Consider the following 21,503-nt stretch of genomic DNA (forward strand, 5'->3'; position numbering starts at 1 on the left):
ACCCCCTCTGCACCGGGCCCACAGCCAGCCCTCACCACTATCTGGTTACCACAAAATGTTGGGCTTCCCTAAGATAGAAGACGGCATAGAGATAGAAAACTACACATTTTGAATCTTCCATTTGTCATCCTAATGCTCAGAAGTCACAGAATAACCAAATAAGTTAAAATGCTTTTATTTAGACTAGCAAGAACAGAATATCTGCTTCAAAGACAAATATAACCAATTTCTACCTATCCTTGAAATTATAGTGTGTGTGCATACTGACACAGGTAATTACATTATTTATGTTCCCCAGAGATTATTTATTCTGTTCAGTAACAAATATGGAAATCAAACAATTCAGTTTCTTGAGTTAAAAGTAATGAAATAATATAAGATCACCTCTGAAAACCTGAAGCAGATCCATTTTAGATAAAAAACAATTATGTCCATAGACTTACTCATACAGCACACAGGAAAATATTCTTTTTATTTCTGTAATTTCAACCTCCTTTGGTCTGCCTGCCTGTCAGCCACTGCCCTTGGCTAATGTCACCAGCCACCTCCAAAAGCCCCCCAGCCCGCTCACCACTGTAAGCACAGCACCTGGAGGGTGAGTTCCACTGCCCTTTGCCCCCTTCATAGCCCTGGGGGAGGGGCTGTCAGAGAGGTGATGGAACTGTCAGAGCCCATGACATCAGCTCTATAGGTTTTGAAGCAGTGATGGCTCTCTTTGTTCTGTGACTGTATGAAAAATTACATTATTCCTCCTCTCAAGATAAAAAGTAAAAGAAAGGATAAACTCTAATTCCCACTTCTTAAGTGACCTTCTCTGACCGCTGGAAGGTCCAAGTCGCCTTTGCCCTCCCCCACTATCTGAGGCTGCACGTATCTGCTGGTCACTCACTCCCTTCTGGAAACTGCCCTCCTCAGCTGCTCTATCACCCACCAATGAACTCCCCTGCTCGCTCCCCTCCTGCTGCCCACCCTTGAACTGGCCATGTCCTCTGGTTCTAGCATTAGCCCTCTTAGTTCACAGAAGCGTCGTCGTGGCAGAATCCTTCTTTTTAAGCGAAACGGTGCACATCCCCCTGCCCTCCTGCAGCGGAACAGATAAATGCGGAGCTCCAGACAGGAGGTGAGGTGGGGGCTCAAGACTGACTGACCCTGCCCCTCGGGGTCAGAACGATCTGTGGTCCCTCCCACGGCCCTGGCAGCTCTCAGCTCGCCCCCACTCCCTGCTCTGCTCCCTCAACCTGGCGACCTCCTCCCCACCTCCTCCCCCACAAAGTCAGATGCATCCTTCAGGTCCAGTGCAAGAGTCACCTTCTTCGTGACTCTCGTCTGCACCAGGGGGGGGATGAGCACCCGTATTCCCCAGGGGTACCCTGCACTGCCTCTACTACTGTCCATGGTGTGGTGTGTTTACATTTCTGCCTTCTCTATTAAACTGAGACCATTTTAGAGGCAGGCGAGATGGTGGTGGTGGTGGTGGTGTGTGTGCGTGAGAGAGAAAGACGTGGGGGAGAGGAGTCCCAGGTGAACCGAACATGAGGCTCAGGCGTGTTCTGCTGTGGGCTGGTGTCCCGCATGGAGAGAAGTGAGGCCGTGGGGCGGGCAGTGACTGGGAGCTGGAGGGGAAAGCAGCCGCCGGTCTCCAGCCCACACAACAAAAGGAATCGAAGCCCTAGAGAGAGACATGGTCAGGCAAAATCCAGGAGCAGCTTTCCCAAGAGACTATGAGATACAAATTAAGGCAGAAAACTAAAGGCTTCTTGTTCTCTTCTTGGAAATCCTATTTTTAATATTCTTTTCCTTAAGACCTAAATTTCTAAAAGGCCTGTGTTTTCTGCTCAGTTCTGATGAATAAAATCCTGCCTAAAATCAGAGCCAACAAAGGTCCCAACTAGCAGTTGTTAGTGAAAAGAAACTCTAAAGAGATAAGCTATGTCAGGATAGGTCCAAGATGGAGACAAAATTCTGAGCTCCTGAAACAATACAAAAGACAGGGGCTGACAATGTTCACAAGAAGAGTACTTGTAGCCATTGTGTTTATTAACCATTTAAAAAACAAAAGTCCTTGTAAGGCTGTCTGTAAAAGTCCCTTAGAGATGTCTGGACATTCATGGTTTAATGAAGAAGTAACCATTATGGGCAAAGCAGCTCCTACTAATTGGTTGTCAATTGGCAAACTGCATTCCAACTGGTCTCTGGACGTCCTAAAGTGACATAAATAGCCCGATTTTTTTGTTCTCCCTACCTGACTCTGCTCACTCTGGAAAACTGATGAGGGTGGTAATTCTGGTGGATCCCTGTGCCCTCCAGCCATGCCTCTCCCCACATAGGGTTGGGACTGGGCCACTCTGGCATCCAGTGATGAGGCCAGACCTCAGTGAGCTGGGACTAGTGAGGACAGCCCCTCAGCTACTGCTCGGAGCACATAACCTGAGTCTGGTCATGGGGAAACACAGAACAGCCCCAGGTTGAGGATTCTTTAAAACTGCCAAGGAGGAGATATGACACCTAGAAACAATGCCTGTTCCTGGGTGGGATCCTGCACCAGAAGGGAAACAAGACACTGCTGGGACAGCAGTACAGTTTGGATGGGATGTGTGGACTGGATAGAATTGCCGTGCCAACGTTGACTTCCTGCCTTGGTTATACGGGTTATATCGTGATTAAGTAGAAACTGCCCTTGTTTGGGGGAACTAAACCCAAAAAAGTTTAGGGGCTGTGGGACACCATATCTACAGCTTGCTCTCAAGAGTTCAGCAAAAGACTAATAACAAAGGGTGTATTCACACACGCACATACACATCTCTACACAGAGAGAGTGGGCAGTGGAGCAAACGCTATGAAATGTTATCAGTTGGGAAATTTGGGAGAGTGGGGTTATGGCAGTTCTCTGTACTGTTCTTACAATTTTTCTTTAAGTTTAAAAATATTTCAAAATGACATTTAAAAATTCCCCCTATTGTTCATTCTAGTACTTTTTATCTTCTCCTTTCCTTACATCTGACAAAGCCCACCAGCCAAAGACCCCCGGACATGCCTGTAGTCAAACAGAGTGAGGTGTGTGAACTTGCTGCAGCCAACAAGGAAGCTGTTCACACAGAACCATAAGGAACCACAAGCATCTCGATGGCAGCGGAGTGAGGGAGGCGGCAGAGAGGAAAGGGCACTGAGAGGGCCTGAGGGAGGAAGGAGGCAAGAGTCCATCACTGCATGGTCCTGGCAAAGACTGGTCAGAATTCACAGAGCAAGGAGTAGCAGGACCAGTCAGTGGTTTTACCTTTAGAGCACAGGAGTTTGAGGAGTGACCGCTAGACCAGTTTGTCTTTGGCCTTATCTTGGAACATTTGGGTCTGTATGGGCCAGTATTAAAAGAGTCTGAACCAGTCTATGGTGGCCATCATGGCGTGGTCGAGCACAGTTTATGTTTTGCAAATTGGGTATGTTTTGCAAGTTGTGGTTTCCATTGCCATTCACAGTGCCTCCTCCCGGCCTACCTGCCAGGGAGGCCATTGATTCACCTAATAAAATCTCTTCGTTCATTCAACAAATATTTATCCTGAGTTCCTCTAAGTCCTCTAGTTTCCTTTGCTGTGCAAAAGCTTTTAAGTTTCATTAGGTCCCATTTGTTTATTTGTGTTTTTATTTCCATTTCTCTAGGAGCTGGGTCAAAAAGGATCTTGCTGTGATTTATGTCATAGAGTGTTCTGCCTATGTTTTCCTCTAAGAGTTTGATAGTGTCTGGCCTTACATTTAGGTCTTTAATCCATTTTGAGTTTATTTTTGTGTATGGTATTAGGGAGTGTTCTAATTTCATACTTTTACATGTACCTGTCCAGTTTTCCCAGCACCACTTATTGAAGAGGTTGTCTTTTCTCCACTGTATATACTTGCCTCCTTTATCAAAGATAAGATGACCATATGTGCGTGGGTTTATCTCTGGGCTTTCTATCCTGTTCCATTGATCTATGTTTCTGTTTTTGTGCCAGTACCAAACTGTCTTGATTACTGTAGCTTTGTAATATAGTCTGAAGTCAGGGAGCCTGATTCCTCCAGCTCCATTTTTCGTTCTCAAGATTGCTTTGGCTATTCGGGGTCTTTTGTGTTTCCATACAAACTGTGAAATTTTTTGTTCTAGTTCTGTGAAAAATGCCAGTGGTAGTTTGATAGGGATTGCATTGAATCTGTAGATTGCTTTGGGTAGTAGAGTCATTTTCACAATGTTGATTCTTCCAAACCAAGAACATGGTATATCTCTCCATCTATTTGTATCATCTTTAATTTCTTTCATCAGTGTCCTATAATTTTCTGCATACAGGTCTTTTGTCTCCTTAGGTAGGTTTATTTCTAGATATTTTATTCTTTTTGTTGCAATGGTAAATGGGAGTGTTTTCTTAATTTCACTTTCAGATTTTTCATCATTAGTGTATAGGAATGCAAGAGATTTCTGTGCATTAATTTTGTATCCTGCTACTTTACCAAATTCATTGATTAGTTCTAGTAGTTTTCTGGTAGCATCTTTAGGATTCTCTATGAATAGTATCATGTCATCTGCAAACAGTGACAGCTTTACTTCTTCTTTTCCGATTTGGATTCCTTTTATTTCTTTTTCTTCCCTGATCGCTGTGGCTAACACTTCCAAAACTATGTTGAATAATAGTGGTGAGAGTGGGCAACCTTGTCTTGTTCCTGATCTTAGTGGAAATGCTTTCAGTTTTTCACCATTGAGGACAATGTTGGCTGTGAGTTTGTCATATATGGCCTTTATTATGTTGAGGAAAGTTCCCTCTATGCCTACTTTCTGCAGGGCTTTTATCATAAATGGGTGTTGAATTTTGTCGAAAGCTTTCTCTGCATCTATTGAGATAATCATATGGTTTTTCTCCTTCAATTTGTTAATATGATGTATCACGTTGATTGATTTGCATATATTGAAGAATCCTTGCATTCCTGGAATAAACCCCACTTGATCATGGTGTATGATCCTTTTAACGTGCTGTTGGATTCCGTTTGCTAGTATTTCGTTGAGGATTTTTGCATCTATGTTCATCACTGATATTGGCCTGTAGTTTTCTTTCTTTGTGACATCTTTGTCTCGTTTTGGTATCAGGGTGAGTGTGGCCTCGTAGAATGAGTTGGGGAGTGTTCCTCCCTCTGCAATATTTTGGAAGAGTTTGAGAAGGACAGGTGTTAGCTCTTCCCTAAATGTTTGATAGAATTTGCCTGTGAAGCCATCTGGTCCTGGGCTTTTGTTTGTTGGAAGATTTTTAATCACAGTTTCAATTTCAGTGCTTGTGATTGGTCTGTTCATATTTTCTATTTCTTCCTGGTTCAGTCTCGGCATGTTGTGCATTTCTAAGAATTTGTCCATTTCTTCCAGGTTGTCCATTTTATTGGCATAGAGTTGCTTGTAGTAATCTCTCATGATTGTTTGTATTTCTGCAGTGTCAGTTGTTACTTCTCCTTTTTCATTTCTAATTCTATTGATTTGAGTCTTCTCCCTTTTTCTCTTGATGAGTCTGGCTAATGGTTTATCAATTTTGTTTATCTTCTCAAAGAACCAGCTTTTAGTTTTATTGATCTTTGCTATTGTTTCCTTCATTTCTTTTTCATTTATTTCTGATCTGATCTTTATAATTTCTTTCCTTCTGCTAGCTTTGGGGTTTTTTTGTTCTTCTTTCTCTAATTGCTTTAGGTGCAACGTTAGGTTGTTTATTCGAGATGTTTCCTGTTTCTTGATGTAGGCTTGTATTGCTATAAACTTCCCTCTTAGAACTGCTTTTGCTGCATCCCATAGGTTTTGGGTCGTCGTGTCTCCATTGTCATTTGTTTCTAGGTATTTTTTGATTTCCCCTTTGATTTCTTCAGTGATCACTACGTTATTAAGTAGTGTATTGTGTAGCCTCCATGTGTTTGTATTTTTTATAGATCTTTTCCTGTAATTGATATCTAGTCTCATAGCGTTGTGGTCGGAAAAGATACTTGATACTATTTCAATTTTCTTAAATTTACCAAGGCTTGATTTGTGACCCAAGATATGATCTATCCTGGAGAATGTTCCATGAGCACTTGAGAAGAATGTGTATTCTGTTGTTTTTGGGTGGAATGTCCTATAAATATCAATTAAGTCCATCTTGTTTAATGTATCATTTAAAGCTTGTGTTTCCTTATTTATTTTCATTTTGGATGATCTGTCCATTTGTGAAAGTGGGGTGTTAAAGTCCCCTACTATGATTGTGTTACTGTTGATTTCCCCTTTTATGGCTGTTAGTATTTGCCTTATGTATTGAGGTGCTCCTACGTTGGGTGCATAAATATTTACAATTGTTATACCTTCTTCTTGGATCGATCCTTTGATCATTATATAGTATCCTTCTTTGTCTCTTGTAATAGTCTTTATTTTAAAGTCTATTTTGTCTGATATGAGAATTGCTACTCCAGCTTTCTTTTGATTTCCATTTGCATGGAAAATCGTTTTCCATCCCTTCACCTTCAGTCTGTATGTGTCCCTAGGTCTGAAATGGGTCTCTTGTAGACAGCATATATATGGGTCTTGTTTTTGTATCCATTCAGCCAGTCTGTGTCTTTTGGTGGGAGCATTTAATCCATTTACATTTAAGGTAATTATCGATATGTATGTTCCTATTCCCATTTTCTTAAATGTTTTGGGTTTGTTATTGTAGGTGTTTTCCTTCTCTTGTGTTTCTTGCCTAGAGAAGTTCCTTTAGCATTTGTTGTAAAGCTGGTTTGGTGGTGCTGAACTCTCTCAGCTTTTGCTCGTCTGTAAAGGTTTTAATTTCTCCATCAAATCTGAATGAGATCCTTGCTGGGTAGGGTAATCTTGGTTGTAGGTTTTTCTCTTTCATCACCTTAAATATGTCTTGCCACTCCCTCTGGGTTGCAGACTATCTGCTGAAAGATCAGCTGTTAACCTTATGGGGATTTCCTTGTGTGTTATTTGTTGATTTTCCCTTGCTGCTTTTAATATGTTTTCTTTATATTTAATTTTTGATAGTTTGATTAATATGTGTCTTGGTGTGTTTCTCCTTGGATTTATCTTGTATGGGACTCTCTGTGCTTCCAGGACTTGATTAACTATTTCCTTTCCCATATTAGGGAAGTTTTCAACTATAATCTCTTCAAATATTTTCTCAGTCCCTTTCTTTTTCTCTTCTTCTTCTGGGACCCCTATAATTTGAATGTTGGTGCGTTTAATGTTGTCCCAGAGGTCTCTGAGACTGTCCTCAGTTCTTTTCATTCTTTTTTCTTTATTCTGCTCTGCAGTAGTTATTTCCACTATTTTAACTTCCAGGTCACTTATCCGTTCTTCTGCCTCAGTTATTCTGCTATTGATCCCTTCTAGAGTATTTTTAATTTCATTTATTGTGTTTTTCATCATTGCTTGGTTCCTCTTTAGTTCTTCTACGTCCTTGTTAAATGTTTCTTGCATTTTGTCTATTCTATTTCCAAGATTTTGGATCATCTTTACTATCATTATTCTGAATTCTTTTTCAGGTAGACTGACTATTTCCTCTTCATTTGTTAGGTCTGGTGTGTTTTGACCCTGCTCCTTCGTCTGCTGTGTGCTTTTCTGTCTTCTCATTTTGCTTATCTTACTGTGTTTGGGGTCTCCTTTTCACAGGCTGCAGGTTCGTAATTCCCGTTGTTTTTGGTATCTGTCCCCAGTGGCTAAGGTTGGTTCAGTGGGTTGTGTAGGCTTCCTGGTGGAGGGGACTAGTGCCTGTGTTCTGTTGGATGAGGCTGCATCTTGTCTTTCTGGTGGGCACGTCCATGTCTGGTGGTGTGTTTTGGGGTGTCTGTGACCTTATTATGATTTTAGGCAGCCTCTCTGCTAATGGATGGGGCTGTGTTCCTGTCTTGCTAGTTGTTTGGCATAGGGTGTCCAGCACTGTAGCTTGCTGGTTGTTGAGTGAAGCTGGGTCTTGATGCTGAGATGGAGATCTCTGAGAGATTTTCGCCATTTGGTATTACGTGGAGCTGGGAGGTCTCTTGTGGACCAGTGTCCTGAAGTTGGCTCTCCCACCTCAGAGGCACAGCCCTGATGCCTGGCTGGAGCACCTAGAGCCTTTCATCCACACAGCTCAGAATAAAAGGGAGAAAAGATAGAAAGAAAGAAAGAGGATAAAATAAAATAAAATAAAATAAAGCTATTATAATAAAAAATAAAAAATTATTAAGAAAATTTTTTTTAATTTTTAAAAATAAATTTATTAATTTTTTATAATAAAAAATAAGAAAAAATTATTAAGAAAAAAATTTTTTTAATTTTTTAAAATAAAAAATAAGGAAAAAATTATTAAGAAAAAATTTATTAAGAAAAAAAATTTTTTTAAGTAAAAAAAAAAAAAAAAAAGGACGAACCAAACCCTAGGACAAATGGTGAAAGCAAAGCTATACAGACAAAATCTCACCCAGAAGCATACACATATGCACTCACAAAAAAAGGAAAAGGGGAAAAATTAATATATCCTGCTCTCAAAGTCCACCTCCTGAATTTGGGATGATTTGTTGTCTATTCAGTTATTCAACAGGTGCAGGTACATCAAGTTTGTGGAGCTTTAATCCGCTGCTTCTGAGGCTGCTGGGAGAAATTTCCCTTTTTCTTCTTTGTTCGTACAGCTTCCGGGGTTCAGCTTTGGATGTGGCCCCACCTCTGCGTGTAGGTCACCTGAGGGTGTCTGTTCTTCGGTCACACAGGACGGGGTTAAAGGAGCAGCTGCTTCGGGGGCTCTGGCTCACTCAGGCGGTGGAGGAGGGAAGGGTACGGATGCGGGGCAAGCCTGCAGCAGCAGAGGCCGGTGTGATGTTGCAGCAGCCTGAGGCACGCCATGCGTTCTCCCGGGGAAGTTGTCCCTGGATCACGGGAGCCTGGCAGTGGCGGGCTGCACAGGCTCCTGGGAGGGGCAGTGTGGAGAGTGACCTGCGCTCGCACACAGGCTTCTTGGTGGTGGCAGCAGCAGCCTTAGCGTCTCATTCCCGTCTCTGGGGTCTGTGCTGATAGCCGTGGCTCGCGCCCCTCTCTGGAGCTCGTTTAGGCGGTGCTCTGAATCCCCTCTCCTTGCTCACCGCGAAACAAAGAGGCAAGAAAAAGTCTCTTGCCTCTTCGGCAGCTGCAGACCTTTTCCCGGACTCCCTCCCGGTTAGCTGTGGCGCACTAGCCCCTTCAGGCTGTGTTCACGCCGCCAACCCCAGTCCTCTCCCTGCGATCGACCGACCAAAGCCCTAGCCTCAGCTCCCAGCCCCCACCCGCCCCGGCGGGTGAGCAGACAAGCCTCTCCGGCTGGTGAGTGCTGGTCAGCACTGATCCTCTGTGTGGGAATCTCTCCGCTTTGGCTTCCGCACCCCTGTGGCTGCGCTCTCCTCCGTGGTTCCGAAGCTTCCCCCCTCTGCCACCCTCAGTCTCTGCCCGCGAAGGGGCTTCCTAGTGTGTGGAAACCTTTCCTCCTTCACAGCTCCCTCCCACTGGTGCAGGTCCCGTCCCTATTCTTTTGTCTCTGTTATTTCTTTTTTCTTTTGCCCTACCCAAGCACATGGGGAGTTTCTTGCCTTTTGGGAGGTCTGACGTCTTCTGCCAGCATTCAGTGGGTGTTCTGTAGGAGCAGTTCCACGTGTAGATGTATTTCTAATGTATCTGTGGGAAGGAAGGTGATCTCCACGTCTTACTCTTCTGCCATCTTGCCTCTCCTCCTCCCTGGCAGTTGATTTTAAATGACTATAATTCAATCAGCCAACTCTTACATCCATATAGCTGTTATTTATGGATTTGGGGGGTTTGGGGCACTTTTTTGGTCAAAGAACCCAGCTAAGCAAATCAATACACATCATCCACCAGGCCAGATCCTCATCCAGGAAAAGGCCCAATGAGAGAAATGGGAAGTGGCAAAGGGGGCTTCAGGGAAGGGTTTCCATGCTTGTAAGAGAGAGACTCCCCTTCCTTCCTGACTTTATCCATGTGGATGTGAGGCCCAGAACTGCCACACTCATCACGTGACAAGTCTACTGATGAGGTCTATGCAGAGAGGAAAGTAGACCTAAGATTCCCAGGAAAATGGAACTGGACCCATGGGATTCAATCAGGCATGAAGATCACCCTATTAGACTTCTAGAGCTCTAGGAATGTGACCTGATAAACGTCCTTAATGTTCAGGTCACTCTGAGTCAGTGTTTTGTAATATGCAATCAGGAACATTCTCACTGCCTCAAAATGTGAAGGACCTGGCCACTTTGAGAACAGAAGCTGCCACAATCATCTCCTCCACCTCCACCATCACTACCTGCATCACCACCACCACCTCCACCATCATCACCTAAACCAGCATCACCTCCATCACCATTATCATCACCACCTCTATCACCACCACCATCACCACCACCATCTCCATCAACACCACCATCACCACCCCAACTACCATCTCCACCACCACCTCTGTCACCACCTCCATCACCATCACCACCACCAACTCCATCACTTCCACCATCACCACCTCCACCACTTCCACCACCATCACTTCCATCACCACTGCCTCCACCACCATCTCCATCACCACCTCCACCATCGCCTCCACCACCACCACCACCACACCTCCACCTCCATTACCACAACCACCATCACACCTCCACCACTTCCACCACACCCTCCATCACCTCCTGCATCACCAGCACCACCACCACCACCAGCACCACCACCACCAGCATAACCTCTGCCATCACCACCACCACTGCCTCCACCACCACCTCTACCACCATCTCCATCACCACCTTTACCACCATCACCTCCACCTCTACCACCACCACCTCCATTAACACCACCATCACCACCACCACTGCCTCCACCACCACCCCCACTCTCACCAATACTACTCCACCGTCATCATCACCATCACCACCACCACCTTCACCTACACCTCCAACACCACCAATACCACTACCTCTACCTCCTCCACCACCACCACCAACACTACCTAAATCCCCTCCACGATGATCTCTACCTCCATCATCCCACCACCACCTCCACCTCCACCAGTTACCTCCACTACCTCCATCAGTACCATCACATCTACTCTGGCTATTCAAAAAAATGTCCCCCTTACTTCTTCATGCTCAGGCATGTTCACCATAAGAGAAGTCAATACATGAAGTTGCTTCCTTTTCCTGTATGTCAAGTGAGTGACATGATTTTACATGTCCTCTTGCTTCTCAGCCCCACCACTTTAACATTTAATGGTCTCTCAGCTTTCTTCTACTCAGCTACCACAGTTATTGGAGCAATAAGTCAACCAACAATAAACCAGCAAATACTTAATGAGCATAGACCTGACATGCTTAGCACTGCGGAATACAAAAGACATGCTCCCTGCCTTTGAGGAGCTGAAACACATCATCAATGGAGAACAGAACACATACTAAGAGGCAAAGGTGCAGTGAGGAGATGTGTAGGTGGCCTGGGGTCAGCACCCACAATGACATGGAGATACCTAAAGTGAATGGAAAGATGCCAAGTCACTAGAGCTCAGGGTGAGAAGAGCAGAGGGCGCCCACGATGCTCACTGCTGTTTCTTCTAAGCTCTCCTCCGGTGAGGCGGGTGGTGGTGATCAGAGCAGAGCGAGGAGCAGGGAGTGGCTGGTCCTTCCCACCAAACCAGGAAGCAGGGTAAGCTGGTGTTCAGTGTCCTTCACGTCTTCTCCCTCTACTGACTCCGCACCTTCAGTGCCAGCTCCTTACTCATCAGTCAGGCACCAAAAAAGCAAACTTAACATATGGTCAAAGTCAAAGGGATATTTAGTTTTAAAACAGGCCTCTGGGGTCTCAGCATCCCACACATCTCATAGTAGGAGGTCTTGGGTAGAGAAAGGAGAAAATTTCCGTCACTAATATCCCGACAGGGTTGCAAAGATCCTCCAGTAGCATACACAGATGCCTCTTTACCAGGAGAAAAAAGTTTCTTTTCAAATGTGAAAAATTGCTGATCATTAAAAAACCACAGAACTATTATTCAGGCAGCAGTGAAATGTGACATATTAGCCCCAAAAGGTAACACTCCAAATAATATCTTCACATATTTTCCCTCCCATGACAAAAACTCCTCGAAGGGTTTTGAAAAATGTATCATTTTGCCTAATGGTTCTCAGTGATGACTGAATCCTTTTTACTCAAGGCTAAAGGAACAGAGACATAAATTATTAATTAGTTCATTGTTTCTATTTATTGTATATAGAACTTTTTTGTAGTATTTCTCTGTTGGCAGAAAGAGAAAACTGGCAATCTAGGTTTATACCTCCCAAAACAAGAAATAAATTACTTAAGTTCACGTTAAGGACAGCGTTCCCAAACTGAAGGAATCCCACTCAACTGGCTCCATCTTCCTATTTTAGGTAGGAGGTATAATCAAGAGAAGCTGTAAAATTTCAAGCAATCTGTTGAATTTTTAAATTACCACTTAAAATTCTTTGACAACACATTTAGAATCTGAGAGAGAGGAAGGGACAGAAGTGAAAATGCAACCTGATGACTCTAAACCTGATGGCAATGACACCGCAGTGACATGGAAGAGCTAAGAACGGAAACATCATTAGCTAAATCTAAAGAAAAACGGTTGCTTTTCTTCTTCATACTGATTATCAATACATCCTTCCTTCACCCAAAGGAAAAAAACAGAACTTGTCACATGGTTTATATAGCATTTTACTCATTAAAGTGTTGAAGAAAGGCTCAGGTTTTCTAGGCAAAACACATCATCATAACAGACTTGTCCATTCCAGACCTCACCTAAGAAAACTGTACCAAGTATCCCTGGGACACTGTCTCAAGGACCTAGAGAGAGTGGATGGATTCCAGGCCCCCTCAGTAAACTAGGTTGTCAATCAATTATGCTGCAGGGTTTACAGAATGAACTAGAAAGCCCATCCCATTTAATCCCCACAGAGAAAGCTGAAACAATCACTTCTCCCCAGGGGTGAAATGGCATCAATCTGATGCCAGGACCAAAGCCAACAGTCTCAGCTGGAAGCTGAGGCTTATCAGCCAGAAATTGGGACCTTGAAACCATGGCAAGTGGACCTCCGGCTCCACTTGCTAAGTTCTTCCAAAAGCAATAAAAATTGCATTTTTTCTCAGGCAAACTTTAAAGCAAAATGTAAAAATATAAATGCTACTCTGTTGGTCATGCAAATTTGATATATATGCACATGACAGGAGACCATGAACTAAGTTTCAGTCTTTCTATTTTAAGGTTTTCTGTTTACTTTGGCAGTTAAAGGAAGCCATACATTTAATAAGAATTTTTACAATTTAAAAAACAGTGCATAATATGACAAATTTTTCAGTCTTTTTGAACTAGAAGAACATTTATGAAGAGATACATACAATGGCTAAGCTATTTCCTGAAGAGAATAAGGGTTATGTATTCCTATACAATTGGAAGTCATTACAGACCCTTTCCCAAGGATCTTCTTCCCTTTAAACTTTGTGGCAAAGATTTTAAAATTTGGTTCTCCACGATTATATGGCACAGCCAACTGCATTAGAGAACCAAATCTGAACACTTTTTACCTCCCATGAAACCCTTTTCTAAACCACGTTTTTAAAAAGCGGAGTACTCCCTTTTTTAAAAAAAAGAAGATAAAATTTTAAAAGTGGAGGGAAAGGGATTCCCTGGTGGCTCAGTGGTTAAGAACCCACCTGCCAATGCAGGGGACACGGGTTCGAGCCCTGGTCCAGGAAGATCCCACATGCCGCAGAACAACTAAGCCCATGTGCCGCAACTACTGAGCCTGCACTGTAGAGCCCGTGAGCCACAACTACTGAGACCATGTTCCACAACTACTGAAGCCCGCGTGCCTAGAGCCTGTGTTCCGCAACCAGAAAAGCCACCACAATGAGAAGCCCGCGCACCATAACGAAGAGTAGCCTCGGCTCGCCACAACTAGAGAAAGCCTGCACGCAGCAACGAAGACCCAACACAGCCAAAAATAAAAACAAATAAATAAATTTTTTTTTAAAAAAGTGGAGGGAAAAAGTCCTTTTTCAGCCCCATGCCAAAGATGCTCCATGTCCCTATATATTCTGAATATTGTAGTATTACCTGACCATAGCTTATGGTAGAAAGTGGGAATAGCCAAGCTGGGAGAGTCTTCTTTCTATTATTTTATTGTTCAGAAAATCAGTTTATTGCTTTGCTAAAAACGGAACATGCTCATTGTAAAAAATTTCTGACAATCTAAAAATGTTCAAAGAACAAAACACTAAATTGCTGCCCCACCAACCATGACTGCAAAAACCTGAGACAGAAAATGAACTCAAATTGCAAAAAACCCAAATTGATTGCAGTAATTACATTTCGTTAATACATTCCCATTACTGACAAGTAGATGAACTATCAGTACATGGCCTTTCAAAGCACTCTGCAGAAAGCAGAACACCAAAGTCACACACAGCACAGCTCATGCAGCCGAGCACACCCCACACCAGAACCCACAGCTCTTCCCAGGAATCCACTTTCCCTACCTCAGCTTTACCTCTCTTTGAACCTCAATGTCAAAATGTCTTCCCTCCAGAGATGCTAAAACATTTCACTTTTGAGATAAAGTCAAACAGGGAAGGTCATCAAAAAGAAAGAAATTAATTCTGCACCTGGCTAGTGTTATCTTTTTCCTTGCTTGGACTGTGCACTAACTTCAGCCAAATCAACTCTTTCATGGAATGAGACAGGAAATTTACTATCAATAATTTTTAGACATGTTCATCACAATAAAAAGATAACTCTATTCACCAACTTTTCCTCACAGCTGAAATAATCTATTTCTATTTCTGAGAAACTGAAGGCAACCTTATGTGAAGTTAAGCTCTTCTTCTGTCATATTCTAGAAAAATTTTAACATCTTCCCCCACCACAATAATTCTGTTTAAGCAAGTAAACATATTTTATGACATGCCAAATTAATTATCTGATTATGCTTCAGTAATGATAATATTTAACATCATATAAAATAACGTGATAAAATTTCAACTCCCATTTTTATGTTCTAACAAATAATTCAAATTTGTTTCTCAATTAATTCAGTGTTTCACTTTTGAAAAGCAATTTGCTTTATTTTGAGCCAGACATATTTTTTTCTGTCACTTTAAGACTACTTAGCAAGAATTTACTGTCTTTTAACCCCTTTTATCAGTTATTGCTTAAGTGTCTTCTGATAGGTCACATTTCACCTTCTTGTCTTATGTGGTCAAGCATAGTTCTAAGTAAAATAATTGGGTAAAATTATTTTAATAAAAATAATTACTAAAATTTTTGAAAACTAAAAATATAGAGTATTCACAATTACTGAACTTTTGTTTTCATCAATTATAGGCAAAAGATGCAGCAGTCATATCCTCAGAAAAGATAGGCTTTACTTTCACACTTTGTTACCACCTTTTGGAACAATAATGGTCAATGGTACTTTTATAATTCTGAATTCTTCAGCGATCAAGGGAGAAATGAACACATCTAGTCTAAGTATCCCTTACATCCATTAATCTGCCAATGAATGCTACAACACATAAATGTGAATAAAACCTTCTTACAGCTAGGAAAATTCTAGTGTTTCCTTTATGGCATTACAGTAGCTCTTCCAGGACAACAAAATTAATAGGAAAGGACAGTGGGGCCTGAAAGGGCCAGTGTTCCTCTAAAAACGTGCATGAATCTACCACATACCCATGTGAAAACCTGTCACTAGGCCTGGGGCAAAAAAGATCACTAATGTTAATCACTTAGAAGAAAACCCCATCATTAACTGAACTGGGATCTGTCCTAATAATATGAGAGCACCTCTATTTTCTGGAACTACCAGGAGGTTGGGTGTTTGGGGTTCATCAAATACTTAGGTCTGTACTTACATTGACATGTGGATTTGTGATTTTCCGGGAAGTTTACATTATCCACTGAACTTAATTCAATTTTTATTGTAGAGCTCAGGAAACATTTCTTTATTTTGGTCTTTGAACCAGAATCATCATTATGAACCGCTTATCATAAATGTATCTATGGATATCGGTTAAGAAAGTTATGCTGGTCGGTAACCTGTTGGATAAACCAGTTTTTACCAAAAAATGCTTACCACAAAATAAGCCTGTTGCATTTTTATGAAAGTTTTTAAAAATCAAATTTTTCATATTCTTTGAAAAGGAAGAAAAGCGTTAAACAATCCACTTACAGTGAGTTCACAGAAATCGATGCTATCAAGGCTTTTGCTTCTGTGTAGTCTCCCTTTAATTCGTCTTAGAGAAGGTTTTCCTTGGCTGACACTAGAAGTAGCACCATTAGGATTTTCAGAGGATGGTGTTACCCTGCAAGAAGAGGAAAATTCTTAAGAAGACAGGTTTATAGGTGAATACTTTTCTCAAGTATGAGGTAAGCATTTACTTGAGAATAGCTTTGGAGATGTCATACTCCTTTTTCAACCAAAAAGCTAAGAATCACAGTGGAGCTACATTCTACCAGATACCTTTCTAAATATTTCTTAGCAGCTTGCTAGTTTAGAAATCCTTCATGACAGTTCAAATATTCCAACATTAAGATTCACTAAAAGTCAACTCTGTAACCATCAGAAAAGCAACCAAGACCAGACTGAAGTTTCCTAGGTAACTGAGAGGCACTGCTTCCCTCTGGGTGGTTATTTATCTAGTGCTCAGCCTGGTGCCTGGCACACCAGTGCACGGCAGCCATCACTGTCCACAACCACAGAAACTGCTCAGGAGGATTCTGTTAAGCATGAAAATAGCCTTTAAAAATTTAAGCATGAGACGTAGCATGGACTTGAGGACACGGGGAGGGGGGAAGGGTAACTGGGATGAAGTGAGAGAGTAGCACTGACATATATAGACTACCAAATGTAAAACAGATAGCTAGTGGGAAGCAGCTGCATAGCACAGGGAGATCAGCTCAGTGCTTTGTGACCACCTAGACGGGTGGGATAGACAGGGTGGGAGAGAGACGCAAGAGGGAGGGGATATGGGGATGTATGTATACATATAGCTGATTCACTTTGTTATACAGCAGAAACTAACACAACATTGTAAAGCAATTATACTCCAATAAAGATGTTAAAAAAAAATGTAAGCATGACAGTCGACACTTAATTCACTATTAATTCAGTATTACTATGGAACCAAGAAAATTCAGATAAGAAGAAACAGCACACAAACTAAGTCATCTACAGAACGCACCCTGGGCAACGTGTTCACACATACACACACACACTCTAGACTGCCATGCGTCCTCCCGTTTCTGTGCCACTGCTGGTGGCAGCCTTGGAACAAGGTGCCTTGGGAACCTGGGAGGACACTGCTCAGTGGATTATGGTTTTTAGAGATAATAAAGATTATAAAGTAATGAGGCTGATGTGTAAGTGTGGTTGTGTGGTTTGTGAAAAACAGCATCCTTATTTTATGATCAGATCTCCTATTTGTAATACATTCCATGTTCATATATTTATCAACCTTCACGACCTATTTAATCTTTGATATTTAAAATGTTGTCTGAGGGACTTCCCTGGTGGTGCAGTGGTTAAGAATCCGCCTGCCAATGCAGGGGACACCAGTTCGATCTCTGCTCCGGGAAGATACCACATGCCACGGAGCAACAAAGCCCATGCACCATAACTACTGAGCCTGCGCTCTAGAGCCCAGGAGCCACAACTACTGAGCCCAGGTGCCACAACTACTGAAGCCCGCACACCTAGAGCTGGTGGTACGCAACGAGAGGCCACTGCAGTGAGAAGCACGTGCAACGCAACGAAGAGTGGCCCCCGCTCACTGAAACGAGAGAAGGCCTGCGTGCAGCAACAAAGACCCAACGCAACCAAAAATAAATAAATAATAAAATAAATACATTTAAAAAATAAAATAAAATGTTGTCTGAAAGGGATAAATGTCTCTTGTTGCTTGAAAAGGACACAAAGGATGGACTACTAGCAAAATTAATTTGACAACAAAAATAACATAGAAGTAAATACCATAAAATAGACTACTTTAGGTACATCTACAGCTTAAAATAAAAGTACTCCATCCATATAGTCAGAATATTTGAAGAGTACAGCAAGATACAAAAACAACAAGTAAAAGCCTCCCTCCTCCCCCCTCATCCCAAATCCCCATCCCTCTTCCTAAGGACAATCATTGCCAACAGCTCTTTGTATAACCGTGCAGACAAATGCTCATGTTTATCTATGTATGTGTTAATCTCCTTTTGAAACTTTTAAGGTAAGGCACCAAATTGTTTATATTGTCCTGCATCTTATATTTTTCACTTAATTACCTATCGACACTCTTCCCATAATAACCCATACAGATCTATTTCATTCTTATTTAATGGCTAACCACTATTCCATAGCATAGGTGTATGGCAATTTATTCAATCATTCCCCTATTATGGGCATTTAGTTTAGTTTTCAAACGTTTGCTATCAAACCACAAAGTAATGAACACCTTTTTTTGACAACATCTTTGGGTACAAATGCAGTATTTACTTAGGAAAAGTTACTAGAAGTTGCTAAGTACTGCCTTTCAAAAAGACCTTACCAACTTACACTTCCATCAACAGTATATAACAATGCCCATTTGGCGGTCCTTAAATACAAGGACAATTTTACCGTTTTATCTTATTAGTTAAAACTCAACTTCTCTGTGTCCTTCATTGTATTTGTCTTGCTGAGTTGCTGATTTCTATAAAAAAGACTAGTATCGAGCTCCCCAGCATGAATATGGATTTGTCAGTTGATCTTTGTATATCATTAGTTTTTCCTTTATATATCTCAAATCTGTTTTATAGATGCCTTAATGTTTGTAACTCAGATCTTCTTAGGGATTTAACCATTTAGCATATGAAAAGTCTCTGTGCCAATTCAAGATTTTACCCTAAATGCTATTTTGTATGATAATGTTCTCCATCTATATTTTTACATTAAACTTTTCCTGGCTTATCTTTTTCTGTGCTTGTATTTTCCACCTTCCCAAGTGTCTGTCTGTCTCTCTCTTTTTAGCTGTACCTTTAACTCCTGGTAAACAGCATGTAGCTGTATTCCTTTTCTTTTTTACCCAATCTGAAAATCAGTATTTTTTGAGAGGACCTTAATCCATTCAAAGTACTCTTTACTCATATGTTTAGATTTCTTCCTACCATCTTTGTTTTATGATTTGTGTGTGTGTGTGTGTGTGTGTTTAAATTTAAATACTTTGTTCTTTTTTTTCTGCCTTTTCATTATGATTTTCTTTGCCCCGCCCCCCACCGCAGACTCTTCCCCCTTCCAATTAGTTTGAAAGTTGTACATTTTATAAGGGCAACTCTAACTCTAGCTAACTAACTATATGCATACATTTAAGTATTTATATGTATATACACAAACATGTATATGTAAATATACATGCATACACATACATACATGTTTAAACTCATATTTTTCTATCAGCATCTCCGGTTCATTGGTTTTCTTACCTCCTCTTCCACAAGAAATTACATTAATACATCTTCATTTTCCTTCCTTCCCAGCACCACCACATCCCTGCCAAAAGTCCAACCCCCTCTTGGATATTTTTTTTTTAATTTAATTTTATTTTTTTTATACAGCAGGTTATTATTAGTTTATCTATTTTATACATATTAGTGTATATATGTCAATCCCAATCTCCCAATTCATCCCACCACCACCACCCGGCCCCACCACTTTCCCCCCTTGGTGTCCATACGTTTGCTCTCTACATCTGTGTCTCTATTTCTGCCCTGCAAACCGGTTCATCTGTACCATTTTTCTAGGTTCCACATATATGCGTTAATATACGATATTTGTTTTTCTCTTTCTGACTTACTTCACTCTGTATGACAGTCTCTAGATCCATCCACGTCTCTACAAATGACCCAATTTCACTTTTTATGGCTAAGTAATATTCCACTGTATATATGTACCATATCTTCTTTATCCATTCGTCTGTCGATGGGCATTTAGGTTGATTCCATGACCTGGCTATTGTAAACAGTGCTGCAATGAACAGTAGGGTACATGACTCTTTTTGAATTACGGCTTTCTCTGGGTATATGCCCAGTAGTGGGATTGCTGGGTCATATGGTAATTCTATTTTTAGTTTCTTAAGGAACCTCCATACTGTTCTCCATAGTGGCTGTATCAATTTACATTCCCACCAACAGTGCAAGAGGGTTCCCTTTTCTCCACACCCTCACCAGCACTTGTTGTAGATTTTCTGATGATGCCCATTCTAACTGGTGTGAGGTGATACTTCATTGTAGTTTTGATTTGCATTTCTCTAATAATTAGTGATGTTGAGCAGCTTTTCATGTGCTTCTTGGCCATCTGTAAGTCTTCTTTGGAGAAATGTCTATTTAGGTCTTCTGCCCATTTTTGGATTCGGTTGTTTGTTTTTTTAATATTGAGCTTCATTAGATGTTTATATATTTTGGAGATTAATCCTTTGTCAGTTGATTCGTTTGCAAATATTTTCTCCCACTCTGAGGGCTGTCTTTTCGTCTTGTTTCTAGTTTCCTTCGCTTTGCAAAAGCTTTTAAGTTTCATTAGGTCTCATTTGTTTATTTTTGTTTTTATTTCCATTTCTCTAGGAGGTGGATCAAAAAAGATCTTGCTGTGATTTATGTCAAAGAGTGTTCTTCCTATGTTTTCCTCTAAGAGTTTTATAGTGTCCAGTCTTACATTTAGGTCTCTAATCCATTTTGAGTTTATTTTTGTGTATGGTGTTAGGGAGTGTTCTAATTTCATTCTTTTACATGTAGCTGTCCAGTTTTCCCAACCCCATTTATTGAAGAGACTGTCTTTTCTCCATTGTATATCCTTGCCTCCTTTGTCATAGATTAGTTGACCATAGGTGCGTGGGTTTATCTCTGGGCTTTCTATCCTGTTCCATTGATCTGTATTTCTGTTTTTTCCCAGTACCATATTGTCTTGATTACTGTAGCTTTGTAGTATAGTCTGAAGTCAGGGAGTCTGACTCCTCCAGCTCCGTTTTTTTCCCTCAAGACTGCTTTGGCTATTCAGGGTCTTTTCTGTCTCCATACAAATTTTAAGATTTTTTGTTCTAGTTCTGTAAAAAATGCCACTGGTAATTTGATAGGGATTACACTGAATCTGTAGATTGCTTCAGGTAATATAGTCATTTTCACAATGTTGATTCTTCCAATCCAAGAACATGGTATATCTCTCCATCTGTTTGTGTCATCTTTGATTTCTTTCGAGAGCTCCTAAGTTCTCTTTCTTTTCATCCCTTTCTTTGTGAGTCTTTAGCTTACTTCTCCAGACTAATTTGTTTTTCAATTTTGTCAATTCAGCCATTCTTTTACTTCAATGAGTACATTTTAAATCTGTAAAGTGTCTAGTATGCTTTTTTATTAATAGAATATTCTCTTGCATCTTTCTGAAAACCATGTTAATCCAAAGTTTCTCCTTTTTCTCGGAGATTAGTTCCTCTGCTTGTTGAATGTGGTATT

The 21,503-nt window shown here is 41.2% G+C and overlaps 1 protein-coding gene across 5 annotated transcripts in view; it reads right to left on the reverse strand.

Annotated features, from left to right (window-relative positions):
• TJP1 (tight junction protein 1) overlaps positions 1-21,503 on the reverse strand; it is a 339,138-nt gene that overhangs the window by 217,764 nt on the left and 99,871 nt on the right. For all 5 annotated transcript variants that reach the window (XM_082385987.1, XM_082385993.1, XM_082385991.1 and 2 more), the window contains one exon: positions 16,210-16,342. In XM_082385987.1, the coding sequence (XP_082242113.1) occupies positions 16,210-16,342 (133 nt within the window). The remainder of the gene's footprint in view (positions 1-16,209; positions 16,343-21,503) is intronic.

The sequence above is a fragment of the Balaenoptera borealis genome (genome assembly GCF_965194805.1).
Source record: "Balaenoptera borealis genome assembly, chromosome: 3".
Classification (NCBI taxonomy): Eukaryota; Metazoa; Chordata; class Mammalia; order Artiodactyla; family Balaenopteridae; genus Balaenoptera; species Balaenoptera borealis.